This window comes from Rissa tridactyla, chromosome 8 (genome assembly GCF_028500815.1).
Source record: "Rissa tridactyla isolate bRisTri1 chromosome 8, bRisTri1.patW.cur.20221130, whole genome shotgun sequence".
Lineage (NCBI taxonomy): Eukaryota > Metazoa > Chordata > Aves > Charadriiformes > Laridae > Rissa > Rissa tridactyla.
This window is the reverse complement of record NC_071473.1, coordinates 44461775-44484835: the sequence shown is the minus strand read 5'-3', so window position 1 is coordinate 44484835 and position 23061 is coordinate 44461775. Positions and strand designations below refer to the sequence as shown.

The 23061-nt window shown below is 64.5% G+C and overlaps 1 protein-coding gene across 1 annotated transcript; it reads left to right on the top strand.

The window, feature by feature from the left end:
- Positions 1-477: 477 nt before the first annotated feature.
- PTCH2 (patched 2) lies at positions 478-21879 on the top strand. Its single transcript, XM_054212200.1, has 24 exons — positions 478-546; positions 830-1022; positions 11390-11579; positions 11711-11780; positions 12018-12109; positions 14076-14271; positions 14376-14497; positions 14846-14993; positions 15220-15351; positions 15431-15586; positions 15710-15802; positions 15891-16016; positions 16202-16320; positions 16452-16857; positions 16943-17255; positions 17526-17668; positions 17758-17938; positions 18516-18799; positions 19375-19512; positions 19661-19803; positions 20078-20177; positions 20600-20845; positions 21009-21407; positions 21524-21879. Exons 1-23 carry the CDS (start codon positions 478-480, stop codon positions 21405-21407), a joined length of 4059 nt encoding a protein of 1352 aa, XP_054068175.1. The 3' UTR covers positions 21524-21879.
- Positions 21880-23061: the final 1182 nt, after the last annotated feature.

Sequence of the window (23061 nt, the reverse complement as noted above, 5' to 3'; positions counted from 1 at the left end):
CCCCGGGGGACCGAGGCGCGCGCGCGTGTGTGTGTGTGTGTGTGCGCCGTTTCCAGCGGGGCGGGCCGGTGCCGCCGCCGCGCTCCCCCCCGCGGCTGGGCGGTGCGGGACGGGAGGCGGGGAGGCGGGGAGGCGAGGAGGGGCGGGGGGGGGGATGGCGGTACCGGGGGGAGGCGAGGGGGGGGGGTGCCGCCGTGTGTGGCCGCCGTCGGCGGGCGCGCCGTTGCCTAGCAGCGGCGATGGGCGCTGCCGCGGCGGCGGCGGCCAATGGGAGCGGCGGCGGCGGCGCGGCCCCGGCGCCCCCCGCCCCCGCCTCCCCTTTAGAGGCGCGGCGGGCGGCCGGCGGCACACAGCCCTCCGCACCGGCACCGCGCCGCGCCCGCACCGGCCCCGCCGCCGCCTCCTCCGCTCGCATGGGGGCCGCCGCCCTCGGCCCCACATAACGGGGGGTGCCCAGCCCCGCCAGCCGCCCCCGCCATGCCGGCCGAGCCCCCCCGCTCCGCCCCGCCGTCGCTCCGCGCCGCCCGCCGCAAGCCGCTGCCCGAGGTAAGGGGAGAGCATCGCCCGCTCCCGCGGCGGGGGTGACGGGGGGGGGGGGTCCGGGATGGGGTGTGCGTGGGGGGGTTCCGGCCGCGCCGAGGTGCGGGTGTGGGCAACCCCCGTGTCCCCCGACTCGGGGTCCCGCTCTCTCCCTGAAGGGGTCCCGATCCGCAGCCCCACGGAGCGTGGCGGCCGCGGGCATCCCGCTGCGGGATCCCTCCCCTCCCATCCCCGGGCAGGGTCTTCCCCCTTCTCCCGCTCCCAGCCTGATCCTCGCCCTCTCCCCCAGGGCAGGGCCGTGGGCCAAAGGGCTCCGCTGTGGCTGCGGGCCCGCTTTCAGGCGCTGCTCTTCGCCCTGGGTTGCCGGATCCAGCGGCACTGCGGGAAGGTGCTCTTCGTGGGGCTGCTGGTGTTCGGGGCGCTGGCCGTGGGGCTGCGGGTGGCCTCCATCGAGACCGACATCGAGCACCTCTGGGTGGAAGGTAAGCGCGGCCCCACGGGCTCAGCCGCCCGTGGGAACGGTCCCGCTGCCGGTCGCGTCTTTGTGTGTGTGTCCGTGTGTGTCCCTGTGTGTCCCCCCGCCTCCGCGGGGCGCGGAGGTGCGGGGCTGGCCCGGAGGCAGGTGACAGCGCGGGAACGGGGCGGGAGGATGAGGATGCCGCCGGGATTCCTGCGTGCGGGGCCGTGGATGCCCCGCCGGCGGAGGTCCGGTCTGCGCGGCCGCTCGGGGCTGTGTCGTGCGCGGTGCTGAGCCGCGAAGGGAACCCCCCGCCCCACGCGTGTCCCGGCGGGAGTCCCCCCGCGCCGAGGTGCGGTCGCGTCCCCGCACGGGCGGGCACGTGCGGCGGGATGGGAGGTCGGTGCCGGCTGAGCGCCCGTGACCCCACGCGTGGGCACCCCCTTCCCGCGGAGCTCTCCCGCCGCCGGGCCCCTTCCCCACGGGAAAAGCACCCGCGGCAGGCGGGGTGGGGGGTGGGGGGCGGCGGTCGCAGTCCCGTACCGGGGCCGAGCCGGTGCCGCGGGGCTGCCGGTCCCGGCTCAGGACCTCTGCCCGGCGGGGACGGAGGAGCAGGCAGGGTCAGGCAGGAGCAAATCCCCGTTTCCGAGTGGAAGCGGCTGATCCCCCCCTCCCCTCCTCCTTTGTTATTAATAAACTCCAGCGTGGGTTTTTCTCTCCCCTCTCCCTGCAGCTCCGCTCCCCAGCGCTGGGATTTGCTTTTCCCTGCGCCTCCCTCCTGCTTTGGGGGTCCCCGGGGGGGGCAGCACCCCGCATCATAGCCCCCCATGGCTGCCAGGCCCTGGCCGGGGGGGGGGGTCTCCCAGCCTGGGGTCCCCGGCGGGGTGCTGTGCAGGGGCAGATGTTGCTCAGCGGAGGGGTGTCAGCCATCTTTGTGCGGGAGCGCTGCCTCCTCCCCCACGCCCCGCTCCCTGTGTGGTCCTCAGCTACTCTTGGATTTGGTTCAACAATAGAAGCAACTTTGCTCTCCCACCCCCTTTTTTTTTTTTTATTAAAAAAAAAAAAAAAGGCCTCGCGCTCCCTCGCTGCTCACACACAGATGCACGCACGCACCCCTGCCCAGGAATGCCCGGCTCTCCCACCTGCTTCCCACTCCCGAGGGGTGTTTGTCCCCCCCACCACATCTCGTCTCCATCACCCCTTTCCTCTGCAACACGTAGCAGAGAAACCCAGTGATACTCTCGGTCCGGCTGGTGCCTGAGTGGTGGCTGCTGGAGGAGGGACATGCTCCCTCCGTGGTTCCCTTGCTCCGGGTCGTGGCTCCGGCTCCATCGGATTTTTATTATGCTTTTGGGGTTGCAAGGAGTCAGCGTTTCGTGCAACTGCGGCCGGAGCCAGGGAAGTGGCTGTGGTTATTCCTGTTGGGGGGGAACAGGACTTGCGGTGTGTCGGGGTGGAGAGCAGGATGGGGAAGGGGCCGAGCCTGGGGACGGCTGGAAGTGCCCAGAAACCCGGCTCTGTGCCCCACCGTACTTCCCTGCTCGCATGGGTATGGCCAGGAGGGGCTGCGACTGCTGCTGGAGGATATTTCCCCCACATTGTGGTGTGGCTGTAACATGGGTGTCAGGGGCCTCTCTGAGGAACTGGCTCTTTCTCATGGCCAGGGCATCCTCTTTGCTGTCAGGAGGTGGATTATTATTTTTTTTATTTTTTTTTTTTACCCCAAGGTGAAACATGGCTGACCTGGGGTGTCCTGCCCCTTCCCGGGCGATGGGTGCACTGGGGTCTGCACACAGCCCCTGCTCTGCATCTGTAGCGCCTGGGGTGGGGATGGCGTGCGATGCTGGGGGTGCTCGGTGGGATGCTGCTTGGGGGCCCCCCCTTGGCCTTCCTGGGAGGGCTCTTCCCTCAAGAGCATGCACTTGGGGCAGAACCCTCCATGCCGTGCTCCTGGGTGGCACGGCCCCAGCATCCTCAAGGAGACTGTCCTCAGGCATTGGCACTACCTGTGACCACCAAGGATGACGTGGCCGGGGTGGCTTTAGTCCTGTGGGATGGCCATGCATGGGTCAGGATGTGGAAGGTTTGCAGTGGATATTTCAGTCTCATGTATCAGCTGTGGGGCTGCCTCCCTTCCCCATAGCCATCCGTGGGTCCTTGCCTCTCCGCTGGCCTCTGCTTCTGCGTTTTCTGGCGAGATGAAAGCGTCCCCTGGTATCCTTGGGTGTACCCAGCCCTCCCTGATCTCCGGACTCCATCCTGCTGTGCGGGTGTGCATTACTGGGGGGCAGGAGGGCCTGGGCTGCCCCTGGGGAGCAGGTTGCAGTTTCCCAGACTGTATGGTTGTATCCTGAGCACTTTAAGCTGCTTCTGGATGCTCTCGGCCGCCACTTTCTCCTGTCCCTGGATATGTGGCAGGGTGGCTGCTCTGTGTGTCCCTCTGCAGCGAGCCTGGCACTGCCATGCCGGGTTGAGGCGGTGCAGACTTTGCCCCTGGGCTGGCAAATCTGTGTGGCCCCATCAGCCTGGCCCCAAAGGCTTGGGATCCCCAGGGTGCTGGGGGACCCTGACTCCTGCCCTCTCAAGGTATGTGTGGGGAGATGTTTGCAGGAGTGCGGTCCATCCCAGCCCCGAGGCAGCACCGTGGAGTGTCTTAAGGGGCAGGGTACATATGCAACGAGTCTTGATCCCATCATCCTAGGTCCTGGCTGATCCCCCAGTTCAGAGACAGGGTGGCTGAGGGTCCCCAGAAGCCTCTGATGACCCCCTGAAGCTGGTCTACCTGCTCACCTGCCTCTGCCTAGCCTGGCTGGGGTGTGTGGGTTGGTGATGCTCCGACCCAAACCACCTCACCCAGGTAAGATCCCAGCCCTGCAGGAACGGAGCGTGACCCTGTGCTGGGCTGTCCCCACTGCAGGCTGAGCTCAGCCCTCCGGGATCTGGGGATCTGGTGGGTGCTGGCAGGCCAGAGATGGAAAGGCGCTGCTTGCCATGCTGTTGTCGCATGTTGGGACACTGTGCTGCTGTCCCCCCACCCCCAGGGGAATAGGATGGGCAGCCTTGCTTTGCCCTCCATAGCTGGGGTCAGTGTTGGGGCTATGCTGATGGCAGGTCCCCTCATGGGTCCCCCTGAGCGCAGGGTCCCCTGTCCCATTTTAGGCCATGTCCCATGGTCTGGGATCTGGCTGGGGGATGCTGGTGGTGGCCTGGGGTTATGCCTGACCCGCATCCCTGTTTAGGAGATGGAGGGAGGCTGTGTCACCCCATAAATTGGACTCGACTGTGGAAATGTTCAATTAGGCTCCTCCGAAGCAATTAGCCACTCAGAGGCTTTGAAATCCCAGCTAGCGGCGAGTGTTGAGTTACCTCTAGACACCTGGCAGCTGTTCCCGGCTCTCCCAGAGCATCTGTAGGGCCAAGGGGCCGGGGCGGCGAGCTCCGGGCAGGCAGAGCCCTGGGTGGTGAATGGATCTGCCTGATTTATAGCACCGAGGGCTGGTTCAAAGGAAGGCCGGGTTAATTCCTAACCGGAACAGCCCAGCACCCCGCACAGCCGTCGCGCTCTCAAAGAGCTGCCAAGTCTCCCTGGAGAAGACCCCGATCCTCTCCTGGAGGGGGCAGGGACACCCCGAATGTGCCGGTGGGATGAGATGGGATGTATGGTATGGGGGCAAGGGGAATTTGCTGTCTCGTTCCCAGCTTGGGGCATGAGGCAGAGATGTCGCCAGCCTCCTTGGCAGTAGTTTTTTTTGTCCTTCCTTGGCCTCTGCAGTAGGACTTGGCACAGGGTGTCCTCTCCCCGGCACCCAGGGCAGGGCTGGGATGCAGCTCAGGGGCTCCCCCTTCGGCAGGGGCCAGAGCGAGATGAGACCCCCATCCCAGTACATCTCTGCAGAGAGAGGGATAATGGGAATGGGAAAGCCACAATGAAAAGCCAAGGATGGGGATTCAGCGCCCTCCCCACCCTGCCTCTGCCCTGGGGAGACCATCCCTGTGGCCCCTCTTCCCAGCCCCTGTCCCCACGGTATGTGGTGGGACGCACGACGGGATGTGGGGCAGCAGCCATGGGGGGGAGCGGGGTGCTGTGGACATTCCTGGGTGGGCACAGGGAGAGGTGGGTGGTCTTGTTGCTCCCAGCGGGTGGGTTTTGTGGGGTGAGACATCAAGGCTGAGAAAAGAGCAGGCGAAGCTGGGGCGCAGGGCTGGGGGGGCTGCATGGGGCTGGTGCCGGCCACATGGGGGGCTCTGATGGCAGCTTGTCCCTGCATCAGGGGCAGCGAGACGCCCGCCAGGATCTGGCCTGAGCCGGCCTCACACCCGAGGGGCGGCTCCCAGGCTGCCACGTCCCTACTCTGTCCCCAGACAGGCATCCCATGGGGACAGGGTCCCCACTTCTCTTGGGGAGCGGTGACACAGGCATGGCCCTGCAGGGAGGGAAGGGGCGGCCCGGGGGCCCCACCACTGCCCTGGTCACCCCCTTGCGTGGTCCCGTGGGATTTTTCCTTTGGGACCCCGCAGTCCTTTCTGGTTGCGGGGTCTGGGCATCCCTGGGACCCCCGTGCCCCCATCCTCGGGGGATCAGACGAGCGAGGAGCAGACGGGGCGTTGCTGCCATGGGGTTCCGAGGTCCCCGTTATCCTAAAATCCTGGCTGGCTCTGCCCTCTGCTCCAAAAAGCACCTTTTCCCCTGCAAACCCAGCTGGCTCTGAAAGGACCTTTCTTTGCTGGGGGGTGTGTGTGGGGTGATCACTCAGCAGCCCCCCTTCTGCCCGAAGATGGGGCGCAGGCAGTTCACCTTTATTTATTTATCTTCGGGATGTGAGCGTGAAACCTCTTGCTTTTCCTTTTCCCTTCCTTGACAGTTCGGTTGGCTTTTTCAGGCTGGAAAATTTTGCTAATTAACCCAAAAAGACTGGGAGACTTTTACAGATGGCTGTGGCTTATCTGCCCCTATCCATTTTGCTTTGCTTTTCAACTTATATATATTTTTTTAAATTCCTAGAAAGTGTTGTGATTTTTTTTTTTTTGTAAACTAGACATATCTACGGACTCAGGGAGGGGGCTCTTTTTTTTTTTTTTTTTTTGCGTTTTAAATGTTATTTGGCGGCTGGGAGGGGGCAGCGCCAGGGCCCGAGAAGAGGGTTTTATTATCTGCCTCTCCCTCGGGCCTGGAAAAGTGGTCTGAGTTCAAAAAATTCATTTCTTGCCTGAATGAAGCCAGCAATGTGGAAAAATTTCACCATTCAGAGGGGGATGAATGTATGTTTCAACCACACATTAAGTGACATTAGCAAGCAGTGGAGTGCCTAATGTGGCCATTTTTCACAGCAGCCAACAGAGGGGGTGATTAGCATAATTAGTACAGGCAGCCCTATACATATGGAAATGGCAAATGCCTAAATGCCAACACCAGTGGAAATTTATGTCAATGCTGACAGGAGTCTTAGCGGTGAATAGTTCCCAACTGAATCCCCTCTCCTCCCCCCCCCACTTTTTTTTTTTTTTTTTATTTATTTTTTTCCCCCTCTTTTTCGGGGATCGCGCTGTCCCCTCGGTGCCGGCCGGAGCGGTGCGAGCTCCCGGCTGCCGCCCCCCCGCGCCCGCCCCTCGCCCCCCTCAACTCTTTCCTCCCTGCGCTGGGAACCGCCGCCCGGTGATTTGGGGTAATAAAGACATTAATTTAGCTTCGCCCTTAAACAAAAGGGTTTGGCCGGGGCCGACGGCTGGGGAACTGGCCCCAAACGGGCCCTTTCAGCCCCTCCGCTGCTGGCTTTTTTTTTTTTTTTTTTTTTTTTTGAAGGCAGCCCCCTCTTCTGCCACCCCTCTTGCCTTCGCCAAGCGATGGGAGCCCCTTTGGTGGGACCGGGTTTGGTCGGAGGTGCCGGGGCGGTGGGCGAGCTCCCGTTCATCCCTTGGCGTCTCCCACCCACCTACCACCACCCCCCCACCCTGTTTCCTCGGGCCGGCCCCGCGCCGTGGGGTGAATGGGGTTGGGAGGACGTGTTTTGACAGGACGAGGCCGCGGGGCTTTTGGCGAGGCCGGCGGTAGCGGCCGGGACAGGTAAAAATGGCTCTTTCAGCGTGCCCTGGGCGAGACTTCCTCCGGAGCAGCATGGGTCCTTTCACTGCCTCCCTAATCCAGCTAATCCGCCCCACAACACTTTGAAGGTGGCCTCCGGCTTGCGCGCCGCTCGGCACGGGGAAGCGGCCGGCTGAGGGATGCTCGGGGCGGTGCCTCGGGATGCGGGATGGCGCACGGGATGCGGGATGGTGCCAGCATCTCTCCGCTGCCCCTGGAGGCTGTAAAATCACTCCAGGGTGGGTATATCTGCTGGCGGGATGCACTCAGGCTGTGCCGGAGGAGGGCTCGACAGTCCAGTGTTTGCCCCCACGGGTGCCCCTGGCTGCGGAGAGGGGGTCCCCATGGGGATGGCTCTTCCCAGGGGATCTCAGCATGACCTTGCCCCCTTCCCAGCTGTGGGTTTCTAGCCCTAGTATTGGGATGTTGCGCTGTGGAAAGGGGGGCTACTCTCCAGGGACCACCCACCTCTTACTGCCCCCGGCTCTTCCCTCGCTGCGGGGCATGGCTGGAGCTGGGGTCAGGGCTGGCCTGGCTCTGGGACTTGCTGGCCCCAGGACAGGGCTGCAGCATCCTGTACGCACTAGTTGCATCTGGGACTTGCCGTGTTTGTCACCACATCCCGTAGTTCCGTTATCCCAGGCAAGAGGACAGGGCCTGGTTTTTCTGAGGCCAAACGAGGACGCGTACCCAGGCGTGCTCCCTCCCTGCCACCCTGTCCCACCTGGGTCACCCAAGTGATGGCGACAGCTGCTGGCAGTGCACAGGTCCCACCTGCAGATTGGTGGCCCTGCTGTTGACCGCAGCCTCCACCCAGCCCTGGGGGACACAGAGTGGTCCTTGCAGCAGCAAGCGTCTCCCTGGGGGACACTGGTGCCTCTCTATGGCCCCCAGCACTCCCATGGCCCTCCCTCACCTCTGTCCCCTTTGCCCTTGCCAGGCAGGGAGGGCTGGGTGTGGGGCTGGCAGCCTGCCCTGACCCACTGCCCTCCCGGTGCTACCCCGACACGCTGCCCCAGCACGTTCAGTCCACTCCCCCCCACCTGTGGGTGCTTGGGGACAGGGCCCCTGCAGGGTTTGCCCACCTCCTACCCTGGGTAAGCATGGCAGGATGTCCCCTTGCTGTCATGCCAGGTGGGGTGGCTTCATGGGGATGAGCCCTGTGCCGGGGGGGGTTGCAGCTGCGCCGGGGGCAGCAGGATGCGGCATGGGCTCCATTGACCCCAAACCCTCTGAGCTGAGTCTGGGGGTGCTGGCAGCCCTTGGGGGGATGTGGGGTGAGCTTGGATCAGACCCCTTCCTGGGCAGGGGGGCAACGCCGGATCTGGGGCTTTGTCTTGGCTGGGAGCAGGAGTGACCCCTTTCCCCCCAATCCTTCAGCCTGGGGGGCACTGGGCAGGAGGTGCTGCGGTCCCGGTGCCCACCGGGGCAGCTGAGGGCACCAGCCAGTCCCACTGGGTGAGGGCGAGCCAGCGGCAGTGCCAGGGCCGCGGCCATCGGTCCTGTGCCAGGAGGGTTTGGGGAGCGGTGGCGGGGGGGTGGCTCAGGCAGGGTGGCCGGGAAGGGGGCAGGGAGGCTCCCGCCCTGCTCTGTAATTTTGCGGCGGATGCTGTAATTACGGGGAGGGCTCCCCCAGCCTGGCCCGTGGGCGGGAGGCAGCCGCACACGCAGCCGCCCTCGCTGGCGGGGACCCCGTCCCCTCGCTGGCACCCCCGCCCTCCCCTCTTGGCCGCGGTGGGAGCCTGCTCTGCACCCTGGGTGTCTGAGGTGCGAGTGGGCAGGGGGTCCCGTCCACCCTCCAGCCCACACTGCTGCGTGTCCGCACCCTGTGACACCCCCCCACAACACCCAGCGTGACACCCCCGGACAGTGGTACCCCAAAGCGGTGCTCACCCCAGGGAGGATGCTCGCGCAAAGCATGGCTGCCCCTGGGGACTGTCCTGCTCCCGGGTGCCACCATGGGGTTTTGGGGGGTGTGGGGGTCCCTTTGCCCAGCCTGGGGGTCCAGGGGCTGGTGAATCCAGCCCCCGCCGGGGAGCGGAGCTGGCTGTTAATAAGCAGGACCGGGGCGCCTGATTGGAACCAGAGGGCCCTTTGCATGAAAAAGCCGAGGGCTCCCTTTGTTAATTGGAATTAAAAAAAAAAAAAAGAAAAAAAAAAAAAAAAAAGAAGAAGAAGAATTTACATACAGTTCCTCATTAATGTGCTCATTGTTGGTATCGGGGCGCCCCCCCCGGTCCCCTCCCCGGGCCGGGGGGCTGCGTGCGGCGTGGGGCGTCTCGCCCCGCTCCCGGCCCCGGGCCGGCCGGCGGGCGTGCGCCCGTTTGAAGTGTCCTTGGCAGCCCTGTGTGCGCTGCCTTGTCTTTTCATGTTGCTCTTTGGTTAATTAGGGTGTTGGAATTTGAGGCTTCCTCACGGCCTTTGAAGCTTGCTGACGGCTCGCAGTGCCCTGTTCCAAATTAACACTAATTACAAGGGACGGCTTTTTATTTTCTTTTTTTTTTTTTCTTTCTTTAATTTTTTGGGGGGCTCCCCCACCCCCTCCCTCCCCCCTCCATGCTTGCAGATGTGCGTCTCCTCCTGTGGCCGTGCTGGGCAGAGATGCCTGCGGGATGCAGCAGGATGCGTCCCCCGGGAGCGGCGGCAAAGCTGGGTACCCCCCCCTCCCGCCTCCATCGCCCTGTCCCACCACCCGCCCAGCTTCGGCGTGGGTGGCGCGGCTGAGATCAGAGCAACTCGGCACACCTCCTGCCCGACCTCCCAGCCTGCCGGGAAGGGGATGGATCCCCCCCCCGCCCTGTGACACCCACCCTCCCCGTGTCCTTGTCCCCTCGCCCCGGGCGCTGCCCTCCCTTCTGACACACACACAAAGGCTGCGGCCGTGTACCCCCCCTCCCTCCCCGTCCCTGGCACAACCTCTATCCCAACTGGCATCTGATGGACACCAGCTGCTCCCCAGCCCAGCCAGGAACAATAAAGACGCTTTCCCCCCCCCCATTCCCAAAAAGCAGGGGAAAAAAAACCACCAAAAAACACCAACCCATATAATAAGTCATTAAAAGGGAAGATTCTGCTCCTTATTTGCGGTCGCGCTCTGGCCTCCTCGGCGCTGGCGGGGGGCCAGGCCCGCCGGGGCCCCCGCCTCTTGCTGAGGGAGCATCCCAGCACGGCTGAATCCTGAATCCCCCCTCTTTCCTCAGCACCCGGGGCTGGGCAGGAGCCGGCCTCCCCTCCACTAGCGGTGCTGCCTTGGGATGCGCCCTGACATGGGCACCCTGGGGCATCCCTGGTGGGTGGCACAGGAGTGGGGGCTACATACATCATTCCCCCTCCCCAGGCAGAGGGCTGGGAGCAGGGTGACCGGGTGTTGTGCTCAAGGGCCTTAGGATTGGCTTCCCACCCACCTCCGAAGGCTGTGTCGTTCCCCCTTTGCTATGCCAGGAGGGATGGGAGTCCCTCATTCGATGGGGACGAGGATGGCTGTCCCTGGGACAGTGCTCCGCCATGCAAAAGGCTACGCAGGGTTTGAGCTCAGCCCTGGCCGTGCTGGCATGGGGGGATTTCTCTTCTGCACTGAGACGACTGCAAATAAAGTCGGTGGCTTCTCCCAGAAACCTTGGCCCCGCCACACTCAGAGCTCTCCCACTGCCGTCGGGGACGTATCCTGGAGCCTTGGTGGGAGTAGAGGGGTCCTGCGGAACTCCCCAACACCGTGTCTTTCCCTTGTCTCCAAGCCCCTCCTGGGGCAGCCTGCTCCTGTCGGGGTTTGGGGATGCCCACCTCTCCCTACACTCATGGCCTGACCGAAACGCTGCCCACCTCAGGGTGCCAGGGAGCAGCTGGGCAGGTGTGGGGTGGGGTCTCCCCCGTTTCACTTGTTCTGGTTGTGTTGGGCATCTGCGGCACCCGCTGCAGTGCATGGGTGGGAGTGGGCAGCGTGTGTCCCATCCGTTTCACCAGCTGTCCATCCATGGGGTTTTTCTGGGGAAAGCAAAGCCAACAAGCTGCTCTGGGGCTGGAAATATCCATGTCTGTGGGAAGGGGGGTGCCTGGTCTAGCATGGGCTGGGGTGCTCTGTGCTTGGGTCCCCTGGGTGCGAGCACCCAGAGGATGCAACAGTTGGGGAACCCTATGGCTAGAAGCCCGCTCGGGTTAACGTGGCACCACCTGATGTTGCGGGGCCTCGCTCCTGCTTGTCCCCTTCCCTGGGCATCCTGATGGGCAGGAGAGGTTGGTGGGATGGCACGGGTTGGTGGGATGGGGGCTCTGCCAGCCTTGGCACTGACAGGGCCACGTGTCGGTCCCCTCCGCAGCCGGCAGCCGAGTGAGCCAGGAGCTGCGCTACACCAAGGAGAAGCTGGGCGAGGAGTCCGTCTACACCTCCCAGATGTTGATCCAGACGCCGAAGCGGGATGGGGAGAACATCCTGACGCAGGAGGCCCTGCAGCTCCACCTCGAGGCGGCCCTGGCCGCCAGCAAAGTCCAAGTCTCGCTGTACGGAAAGTGAGTCCGGCTCCGGACGGGGCCTGGTGGGGGGACGGGGACCCCCACCCTGTCCTGCGTGTCCCCCACACCCTTTGCCATGCCCCCCGTGGGATGATGCCCATCCTCAGATCCTCCTTCTGCTTTTCCAGATCGTGGGATTTGAATAAGATCTGCTACAAGTCGGGTGTCCCCATCATTGAGAACGGCATGATCGAGAGGGTGAGTGGCTCCCAGGGACCGCCCTCCCCTCCCCCCCATGGGGGATTAGTCCCCCAAAAAAATGGATCAACAGCTGGGCCGTGGTGGGGATGGGGTTTGCCAGCCCTGGGTGCTGCAGAGGCACCACCAGCTCCATGTGGGAGGGTGCGGGTTTGGGCAGCCCAGCAGGGCTGGGAGGGGGGAGCAGGGGGGGCCTGATCCATCCCAGCTGACCCCTCGCATCTCCTCCTCCCACAGATGATAGAGAAGCTGTTCCCCTGTGTGATCCTGACGCCGCTGGACTGCTTCTGGGAAGGCGCCAAGCTGCAGGGAGGCTCAGCGTACCTCCCGTGAGTCTGGGGGGCTGTCCCGGGGTGCGGGGGGGCTGCAGGTGGGAGCAGGGGCTGGGGGGGCTGCCGAGGGGCTATGCTTGTCCTTCCCGTGCAGCCTGGTGCTGCTTCCCCAAGGTCCCTTGGTGTTGCTGCTTGTCGTACTTGGCCCCAGGATGGTCCCAGCACCACTGCTTGGTCTGTTGGGTCAACACGCCGGGGACAGGTCCCTGTCCTCGTCCTCCTGGCCTCGGTGGCACGGGCAGGGCTGCACCGCTGCGGCAGGAGCTGCCCACCCCTGCCATGCCATGCCCACACACCAGTCAGAGAGGGGGACGTGGGGACAGAAGGCCGTGCTGCAGGTCCCTTTGGGCCGTCCCCCGGGCTCCAGCGCTTTGTGGGTGCCACGATGGCGAGGAGGCACCCACAACTCCTGAGCTGTCCCCAGGGACACAGAAGGCACAGAGTCCCCGGGGTGGGTGGCGGGTGACTCCCGTCCAGCTCCCCGCACCTCGGTGGTGGGGCTGGGGACCCCGGGCTGGGTGGGGGGAGCTCTTCCCCCCCCCCCCCAACATTCCTTCTGTTTACGCGTGTGTTTGTCCGGGAGAGTCAGGGCGGCTTGTGCATTGTCAGCAAACGCAGCCCCACGCTTTCTCATGCTAATGCTGCTCTGAAAGCTGCCCCTTGCCAAACAGATGAAATAGTGGCCTTATTCAGGCTGCTGCTGGACGGGAGGAGGGGGAAGGGGCCGCAGCATCCCCAGACGGGACTTGGGGACCAGCTTTGCACACCCACCCCCCGCTCCCAAGACCTCAGGTTCTCCCCATCCCAGCCTGGGGAGCAGCCAGTAGCGGGAGCGAGCGGGCTTAGGGTGGCCGTGCCAAGCAGGATGCTGGGTGGCGTCATCTGCCGGGGTGGGCAGCATCCCTGGGTGCCTGGGGGTATGTGGCAGGCGGGGTGGCACCCGCAGCAGCGGTGGGACCCAGCTGTCCTCGCCAGCCGGGTGAGCGGGTGTCCGGGCAGGAACCCCAGCTGAGCGCCGGCCAGCCCATGGGGGGACTCGTCCCCCTTTTTTAACGCCGAGGGGTGAGCGGGGCGGGAGCTGGGAGAACAAAGAGCAGCAATCTATGGAAAGACAAAAGGATTTGCCCTGGCTCAGTGAAGCAAGCGAAAGCAGATAAAAGGGGCTCTCTTTGGAAGCAGCAGCAGCTCCGGTTGGTATGTGGGAATCTCGAGCGGCCGGCTCCGGCCCAGCCAGCCTTCATGAATTATTAGGCTGCGTTTCTCCCCAGAGCCCACACTCGCTCGGGGCTTTTTCTTCCCCTCTTTGGAGCGCTGGGCTGGGTTATTGGCTTTTTTGTGTGTCCTTTCTGTCTTAAAAAAGAGGCCAAGCGAGGCTGGGAGCTGGCCCCTGGCACCGCGGGCTGGGATGGAGGGAGCAGAGCATCTGCAGGCAATGGAAAAACCCCTTTTCCCAGGTACCCAAATCCCGTGGAGTCCTGCTGGACCTCCAAGGACCTAGTCCGTGCCCAGCTCCCAGCACCATCCTGAGCCCCCAGAACTTCTGCTGAGCCTCAAAACCTCCAGCTTGGGGGAAAATGGCAGGAAGGGCTGGAGGGGATGCCGGGAGCCCTTGCCTGCCTGCTCCCCTCTATCAAGATGTTAGCCCGCGGGCAGTAATCGGCCTGACTGCTCGCACAAAGCGGGGCCAGGCGGCAGGGACGGCTCCCCCGGCTTTGTCCCAGCCTAACAGGATCAGGCACGCTACTTGACTCGGGGCACGGCCCGCTGCGCCGTGCAGGGCACGGGGGATGCCGCAGGCGGCCCAGGAGGGGGTAGGGGATGCACTGGCGACTGATGCTGCTCCTCTGCATTCTCGCACCCTGCCTTCAAGGGCACCCCCAGGACCCATGGGATGGGGTGGCGGTGGTGGTACCTCATGTGGGTTTCAGCATCCCCCATCACCCTGGTGCCTCTCTCTCTCCAGGGGCCGCCCGGACATCCAGTGGAGCAACCTGGACCCTCTGCAGCTGATGGAGGAACTGGGGCAGTTCACATCCCTGGAAGGCTTCAAAGAGCTGCTGGACAAGGCAGAGGTGGGGCAGGCTTACATGGAGCGGCCGTGCCTGGACCCCCGGGACCCCCAGTGCCCCCCCAGTGCCCCCAACAAGCAGAGTCAGCAGGTGGGTCACAGCCCATGGGGACCAGGAGGGGTGCGGGGGGAGGCTTGCTGCTCTCCTGCCCGCCCCATGGTCCCACATCCCTGATGCCTCCCCTCTGCCCACAGAGCCCCGACATCCCAGCTGAGCTCTCGGGGGGCTGCCACGGCTTCTCCAGGAAGTTCATGCGCTGGCAGGAGGAGCTGATTCTAGGCGGCACAACCAAAGACTCCCAGGGCAAGCTGCTACGGTGAGAACCCACCACGGTGTGGGCATCCCTCAGGCATGGTGCAAGGGCCCAGCGGCGGCACTCACCCCTGGGGCAGGATCCCCCCATCCTCATCCAGTTCCTAGGGAAACCCATCCTGGATGCAAGAGGGGCTGTGGGGCTGTCTGGGAGAGTGTAAGGCTGGCTAGTGTATGGGGCTGGTGAGTGGGGCAGTGCTTTGGAGCAAGGGTGGGGACATGGGAGCAGGATGCTTGGGTCCTCTCCTGGGTGTCCATGGTGGGGCTGGAAGCCGTGGGGTGGGGGATGGACCCATTCCCGCATCCCGGGGTGCTGCAGCCGGTCCCAGCGAGGTGCGTGCCTGTCCCCCAGCGCCGAGGCCCTGCAGACCATGTTCCTCCTCATGAGCCCCCGGCAGCTCTTTGAGCACTTCAAGGATGACTACGAGATCCATGACATCAGCTGGAGCGAGGAGAAGGCGGGCGCCATCCTGGAGGCCTGGCAGAGGAAATTCGTGGAGGTGGGCTCCAGGGACAGCCTCCACGTGGGGCTGGGGAGGGGTGAGCCTGTGTGTGGCATCGTCCTGCACCCAGGTTTTCATGTGGCCATAGGTCCTGGCACCGCTCTTGTGGTCCAGTGGGTCCCTAGGGACCCTCAGTGGTGATGCTGACACCCTGGGTGCTTCTGGGGGGGATGTACCAGGGGGCAGGGGGGGTCCTGTCTCTAACGGGGTGCTCCTCCGGCAGCTGGCACAGGACTCCATCCCGTCCAATGCCACGCAGAACGTTCATGCTTTCTCCACCACCACGCTCAACGACATCATGAAGTCCTTCTCCGACGTCAGCGTCATCCGGGTGGCTGGGGGCTACCTCCTCATGGTGCGTGTGCCCCCCATCTCTGTCCCCTGCCATCCCTCCCTCGCCCCCCCATCCCCACTAACCCGCTGTTCTCTTCCAGCTGGCCTATGCCTGTGTCACCATGCTGCGGTGGGACTGCTCCAAGTCCCAAGGGGCCGTGGGCCTGGCCGGGGTCCTGCTTGTGGCTCTCTCCGTGGCCTCTGGCCTGGGGCTTTGCTCACTGCTGGGCATCTCCTTCAATGCAGCCACCACCCAGGTATGTGCTGGGGGAAGGGCCAGGTACTGTGGGGCTGGTGGGACCCTGGGGGCTGTGGAGTGGCCGGGTCCCTTCCCAGGCGGTGGCCATGATGCCCCACTGACACTGGCTTCTCTCTGTCAGGTCCTGCCCTTCCTGGCCCTCGGCATCGGTGTGGATGACATGTTCCTCTTGGCTCATGCCTTCACTGAGACCAGCCAGCACATCCCCTTCAAGGTGAGCACTGAGCCCTGCCCGGGGGCTGCCCTGTCACCTCCCACCTCCCTGCAGTCCCTCTCGTCACCTCCTCCCTCTGTCCCCACAGGAGCGGACGGGCGAGTGCCTGAAGCGCACGGGGACAAGCGTGGCTCTCACCTCCGTCAGCAACATGATCGCCTTCTTCATGGCAGCCCTGGTGCCCATCCCTGCCCTGCGTGCCTTCTCCCTCCAGGTTCGGCTGGGGTCCCTCTTGGGGGTGGGCAGGAAGGGGTGACCGAACCCAGCTCTGACATAGAATCATAGAATGGTTTGGGTTGGAAGACACCTTAAAGATCATCTAGTTCCAACCCCGCCCTGCCATGGGCAGGGACACCTCCCACTAGACCAGGCTGCTCAAAGCCCCATCCCTGCCCACAGGCTGCGGTGGTTGTGGTGTTCAACTTTGCCATGGTGCTATTCGTCTTCCCTGCCATCTTGAGCCTGGACCTGTATCGCCGGGAGAAACGCCGGCTCGACATCCTCTGCTGCTTCTACAGGTATCAGGGCTGGGCTGGCCGGGATGGGGCTGACCCCGCAGGTCCCCCCCCGGAAGCATGGGGTGGCTCTGCTCCTCTCCCTCAACATCTTCTTCTCCTTCACTCTCTCCTCCTTTCCTCTCACCCTGCAGCCCTTGCTCCTCACGGGTCATCCAGATCCAACCCCAGGAGCTCGCCGATGCTAACGACAACCATGCCTGCCACCCCTCCCCTTATGGGCACCCCGGCGTGGCCACCAGTACCCAGATCACCACCACCGTGCAAGCCTTCACCCGGTGTGACCCCTCGGGCCACCACGTCGTCACCGTCTTGCCGCCCACCTCCCAGGTGTGCACCTCGCCCGCCGTCCTCCTGCCCCCCACTGACCCCCTGGGGTCGCAGGTCTTCACCCCGTCCAGCTCCACCCGGGACCTGCTGGCCCAGCTGGATGAGGCCAAGGGTGGGCGGGAATGCGTCCCCCTGCCCTTTTGCCGCTGGAGCCTCGCCGACTTCGCCCGGGAGAAATACGCCCCGCTCCTCCTGCGGACCCGGACCAAGGTGAGGTGGGGACGGCCCCGGTGGTGCCACCCGAGGTGGGTGGGTGTCATGGGACCTTGCCTGACCCTCCCTGCTGTCCCCACAGGCGGTGGTGGCGGTGCTGTTCCTGGCGCTGTTAGGGCTGAGCCTCTACGGCACCACCATGGTGCACGATGGGCTCTACCTGACGGACATCGTGCCGCGGGACACCAAGGCACATGCCTTCATCTCGGCCCAGTTCAAGTACTTCTCCTTCTACAACATGTTCATCGTCACCAAGGGCGGCTTCCACTACCCAGGCGCCCAAGCCGCCCTGCTCAGCCTGCACCAGGCCTTCAGCACCGTCAAGTACGTGGTGCGGGAAGGCAACCGCGACCTGCCCAAGATGTGGCTCCATTACTTCCAGGACTGGCTGCGAGGTGAGGGACATCCCTCTTCTCCATGACCTCCCCTGCCCAAGGACCCTCTCCACAGCCTGCACCCTCCCCGCTGGCCTGGGCATGCATCCCTGGTGTGTTGTACCCTTAGGAGGGTGGTCCTGTGTGTCCCCAAGGTGCCCAGCAATGCCAAGCTGAGCCCTGGGGTTTCTCCGTGCCCATCACACTGGCACCACGCTCCTCGGGGCACACAGGATGCCATGCAGGGTGGTGTGCCCCAGGGGATGCTCACCCCCTGCGCTGCGTTCCCAGGGCTCCAGGCCACCTTCGACAGGGACTGGCAAGCTGGGCGCATCACCCATGACAGTTACCGCAATGGCTCTGAGGACGGGGCGCTGGCGTACAAGCTCCTAATCCAGACTGGCAACAAGAAGGAGCCCTTCAACTTCAATCAGGTATGTGGGGACGGGGCTGGGACAACCGGGCTGGGGACAACGCTGTGCCCAGTGCCCTGCTCATGCCTGCTCCTGCTCTCTCCCCGTAGCTGACCACGCGGCGGTTGGTGGACGAGAATGGCATCATCCCCCCTGACACCTTCTACATCTGCCTGACGGTGTGGGCCAGCAATGACCCCCTGGGCTTCGCCGCCTCCCAGGCCAACTTCTACCCTCCGCCGCCTGAGTGGATCCATGACAAGTATGACACCACGGGCGAGAACCTGCGAAGTGAGTGAGCGCGGTGGGCTCCCCATGGCCCCCTCCTGCCCCCCAGCATTCCCCTGCGGAGGATCCATCTCACTGCACCTTTCCTGCCCTGCAAGCATCCCCCTGAAAAGAACCTCCCCCCCTGCCCCCCCGTCCCTCGTTCCATCAGCATCCTCTGGTAGGGAAACTGCCCTGCTTCCCTGTGTCCCACGCTCGTCCCCCTGCACCCCACAGCCCGAGCATCCCACTGCACGCTCCCCGTGCCCTGAGCACGCAGCAGCACACCCCCGCTCCAGCCCACGGGCCTCTCACCACGAAGAAGCCCGTCTGCTCTGTTCCCCCTCTGCCCCACAAACATTCCCCTGCAGAGAAAACCCCTGATCCCTGGGACCTCCTACCCCACAAGCATCCTGCCGGCAGAGAAACCCCCTCCTCCTCGCCCCCGGTTCTGCTCCCCACACACTCCCCAGCCCCGTGGTACCCAGCCAGGCATTGTGCTGCCCGGGCTGCCCTCACGCTGATGCGGTCGGGGTGCCCCCATGCTGCCCGCACCCCTGTGCTGCCCGTACCCCCATACTGCCCGTGCTCTCCTCCCCAGTCCCGGCAGCCCAGCCGCTGGAGTTTGCCCAGTTCCCTTTCTACCTGAGCGGGCTGCGTCGCACAGCCGACTTCGTGGAGGCGATCGAGAGCGTGCGGGCCATCTGCCGGGAGGCCGCCCAGCGCCACGGGGTGCTGAGCTACCCCAGCGGCTACCCCTTCCTCTTCTGGGAGCAGTACATCGGCCTGCGCCACTGGTTCCTGCTGGCCATCAGCATCCTGCTGGCCTGCACCTTCCTTGTCTGCGCCCTGCTGCTGCTCAACCCCTGGACGGCCGGCATCATCGTGAGTACGCACCCCAACGCATGGGGACAGGGGGGTGACTGGCCATGCTGCCCTCCTGATGGGTGGGGAAAGGGACATCCAGCCCTGCTCCCATCCTGCTGGGTGGCCCTGGGTACATGCTTCAAGGGGATGGGGTGGCCAGGGGCACCATGGTTGGAAGGGACACCCCTATGGAGGTGGCAGTGGGTGGGGGACACCTCTATGGAGGGATCAGGGACATAGCTTATGAAGGGAAAATATAGCAGGGACAGGGGTCTGGGGACATCAATGCAGAAGAGGGCGAGGGGACCACCCATGTGGAGGTGGCGGTGAATGGGGGACCCATATGGAGGGATCGGGGACACCCCTAATGAAGAGAACCTGTGTAGTGGGCAGGGGTTTGGGGCCATCCATACAGAGGAGGGCGAGGGCCATCCCCAATAGGTGGGCCAGAGGGACACCCTGAATAGAGGGAAAAGGGGCAATGGGGTGAGGCTGCCCTATAGGGAGTGGTAGGATCTTGCATGTCAAGTGGAGGGACAGAGGGGACAGCCAGTCAGAGCCACTGACCCTCACTGACCCCATCACCCCCTCAGGTCTCCATCCTGGCGATGATGGCGGTGGAGCTGTTTGGTATCATGGGGCTGATGGGCATCAAGCTGAGCGCCATCCCCGTGGTCATCCTCATCGCCTCGGTGGGCATTGGTGTGGAGTTCACCGTCCATGTGGCCCTGGTGAGCACAGGCAGACCCCTGCCCAACCGCAGGGCACCCCAGTCCCCACTCCCCAGCACCCTTACCCCCTTGGCCATGTTCCAATGGGTGGCCACCTCACGAGTGGCACACGGGGACAAGCCCTATGTGACATCCTCACCCCATGCAGGGCTTTCTGACGGCCGCGGGGAGCAGGAATGTGCGCTCGGCTGCGGCGCTGGAGCACACCTTCGCCCCCGTGATGGACGGTGCTGTCTCCACCCTCCTGGGTGTCCTCATGTTGGCCGGCTCCGAGTTTGACTTCATCATGAGGTGAGTGCCAGAGGGGGTAAACCAGCTGCTTGCTGCACCCCAAAAGCTTTGGCAATGGGGGCTGGTGAGCACAGCAGCTCCCCCTGGCTGAAGGTGGGGATGTGGGGCAGCTGTTGAGGATGTGTCTTGCTGGGGGCACCCACCCCATCTTGCATGGAGGCTGGGGAGACATGGGGGACCTGGGGTGTGTAGTGTGGGAAGCCGTGTTTGTGAGGGGATGGGGTTCATGGCAGCTGTGCCTGCTTACCCCCTCTGCCTGCGCCCCCCCGCCCAGGTACTTCTTTGCCGTGCTCACCATCCTGACGCTGCTGGGGCTGCTCAACGGGCTGGTGCTGCTGCCGGTCCTGCTCTCCGTCATCGGGCCACCCCCTGAGGTACAAAACCCTCATCCCACCTCTTCCTGTCCCTCCCCAACCCTGTACCCACCTCTGTTCATCCCCCATTGCCCCTCACCCTGTCCCTTCTTGACCCTACACCCGTTCTTCCCTTGTCCAGTCCCAAACTCTCCTCATACCCACCTCAGCCCATCCCTCACCCGGTACCATCCCGACTTTACCCTATCCTTTCTGTGCCCCATATCCAACTTGCCCCATACCTGCTTGACCCCATTCCTACCTCCACCCACACTTGACTCCCCCCATCCCTCCCTGACCCATTATGACCCCATCCCTCCTTCACCCCGTATCTCCCTCACCACACACAGCCCTCTCCCCCACATCACCCCATACTCCCTGCTGCCCCACACTCCATCCCTGTGTGCCCCCATTCTCTCTGACACTGTCCCCTCTCTCCCCAGGCATCCCCGGTGGAGAATGGCCCCCGCCTGCCCCCTCCAGAGCCAGTGCCCCCATGCCTGGGCCCTGGGGGGCTGTATGTCCGGCGTGCCCCAGCCTGGCCCGCTGCTTTCCCGGACCCTTCGGACGCGGAGCGCTACGCAGAGGCGGTGGGGCCAGGCAGCCCCCGGGGGCCCTTCATCGTGCCCCCCGCCCCGGCACACATCCTGCTAGAGGCCGGCAAGGACCCCAGCTTCCCCCGCATCACCGTGAGTGTCTCTGCCTGCCGTGGCATCACCGGTTCCCCAGCATCCCATGGGAGAGGGTCATGGACAGAACCGGGGGAACGGGGTCCCATGTGGTGGTGGCGGGGTTGCCAGGGGGATGCTCAGTGTGACTGGGGTCCCTCATGCTCCGTGTCCCCCCCTCCAGGTGCTAAAGCCCTACAAGGACAGCCCGGAGGTCCAGGGGAAGAAGGAGGCTCCCGGCTCGCAGCCTGCACCCCCTCTGTCCTTCGGGGAGCCATGCCCCACGCCACAGCCCTGCCCGCCGGGCGCCCGGCCAGCCCCCCCTGCAGCCCTGCCCGCCTACAGCACCCACCTGCAGGGTCCCGCCGGCAGCTACACCACCGTCACGGCCACCGCTTCTGTGACGGTGGCCCTGCACCCCACGCTGCCTGGCTCCTACCCCAGCTTTGGCCCTGAGGGCTTCACCAGTGGCGAGCACGACTGCCTGGAGGAGCCCAGCGTGGCCAGCACCGGTGGCACCGCCGTGCCCGACGCCTTCGAGATGCAGAGCATGGGACGCCACGGGACAGGCACCCGGCGCTAGGTGAGCCTGGGGACACGGGCACCCTACCCCGGCGCTCATGCACGGTGGCTTGGGGGTGTGGGGTGGGTTTGGAGGGACCCGTCTGACCCCCCCCACCCCCTTCTCTCTCCCCACAGGTTGGTGGCTCCTGGGCAGAGCATCTCCCCAGCGCCTGGCGGGCACAGGAGGGTGCAGAGCAGGGTCGCCCGCATCGTGCTGCTAATCGCCGGAGCGGCGATGCCCCCCTCTCCCCGGTCTCGGCCGAAGAGGACCAGCCCCCCCGCACTCCCCGCAAAGGGGTTCGGCAGGGCAGGCTGGCACTTCTATGCAAGCTGTGTGCAGGCCACGCCATGCCCGCATGTCCCCCACCCGGGGCTGTGCTGATGGTGCCATGTCCCCTCACCCAGGGTTTGGGGTTACCCTGCCCCGGGCTTGTTGCCCCCCCAGAAATGGAAGCACTAACCCCCCCTCCCCTCTGTTTCTGGAGCTGCTGGTGAGGTGGGCTCGGTGCCCTGCCAGCTCCCCCTCTGCAGGGTCACTGCCTGCTCTCTGTCACCTCCTCCTGGGACACCCCCCCCCGGACCTGGGCCACGAGCTGGGGTGCCCCAACAGGGTGCCCTGGTGCCCCCTGTCCCGATAAAGGGGGCAGCCCCAGAGCCAGCCGTGCCCTGGGGTGCCATGGGCAAGGCCTGGGGCAAGCACCCCCCCACCTTTATTTATTGCAAAGGGAAACTATCTATAGAGAGATATATATTTTTAAGCTTATTTTAAAAGATTTATTTCTCAGCCTACGGCCTCGCCCGGCTGCCCAGGGTGCAGGCAGGGAGGGGGCAGACCCTTTGCCGGTGCAGGGCTGCCTGATGGAGGCAGCGGGAGCCCGGGATGGGGATGCAGACGTGGTTCATGCCCCCACTCCATGGGATGCTGGGTGGCCATGGGCAGCTCACCCCCTCCGACGCACTGCTCTGTGCCTCAGTTTCCCCACCAGTGAGCACGGGAGGGCTGGAGATCAGGGACGTGCCGTGGCGGAGCCAGGGAGCCTGTTGCTCCCACCACACAGGCAGTGGTTTTGGGTTGGGGGTGTCTTTGGGGTGGTCCTTGCTGTGCCGAGCCCCTGAGCTGTCCCATGGTCACGGGCCCTTGTGCCACACTCGTGCGCGGCCGTGGTGACAGCACGTGCTGGTGCATGCCCATGGCAGCACACAGTCGTGTGGGCGCCCATGGTGCCACCGGACACATCTCTCCGGGAAAGCAAATTTCTCACCATGTCCCCGTGTGCTGGGGCTGTCCCCGAGGCCAGCCCCTGTCCCTGTCCCTAAGGCCAGCCCCTGTCCCCGTCCCCATCCCGGGCACCGTCCGCGCCGTTACCCAGCACTTTAACTCCAGCGGTGTTTGCTGTGCCCGTGGCTCCAGCTCCACACACACCCCCCCCCGGCCCCCAGACAGTGCTGCTGAGCTGGGGTGGCCCCGGGGACCCTGTCCCCGTGCCAGGCGTGGGCATGGTGGGCAGCCCCCTCCCCCCCCCCCCAACACGCCATCTAAGTTATTTATATCAAAGAGAGCAAAGGTTTATTTTTGTAGTTTGTACAGGCGGTAGTGGGGACCGAAGGTTTATTTTTAAAGAGTAAATATATATATTATATATAAATTACCTGCAGTGTCCGGCCCTTTCTCC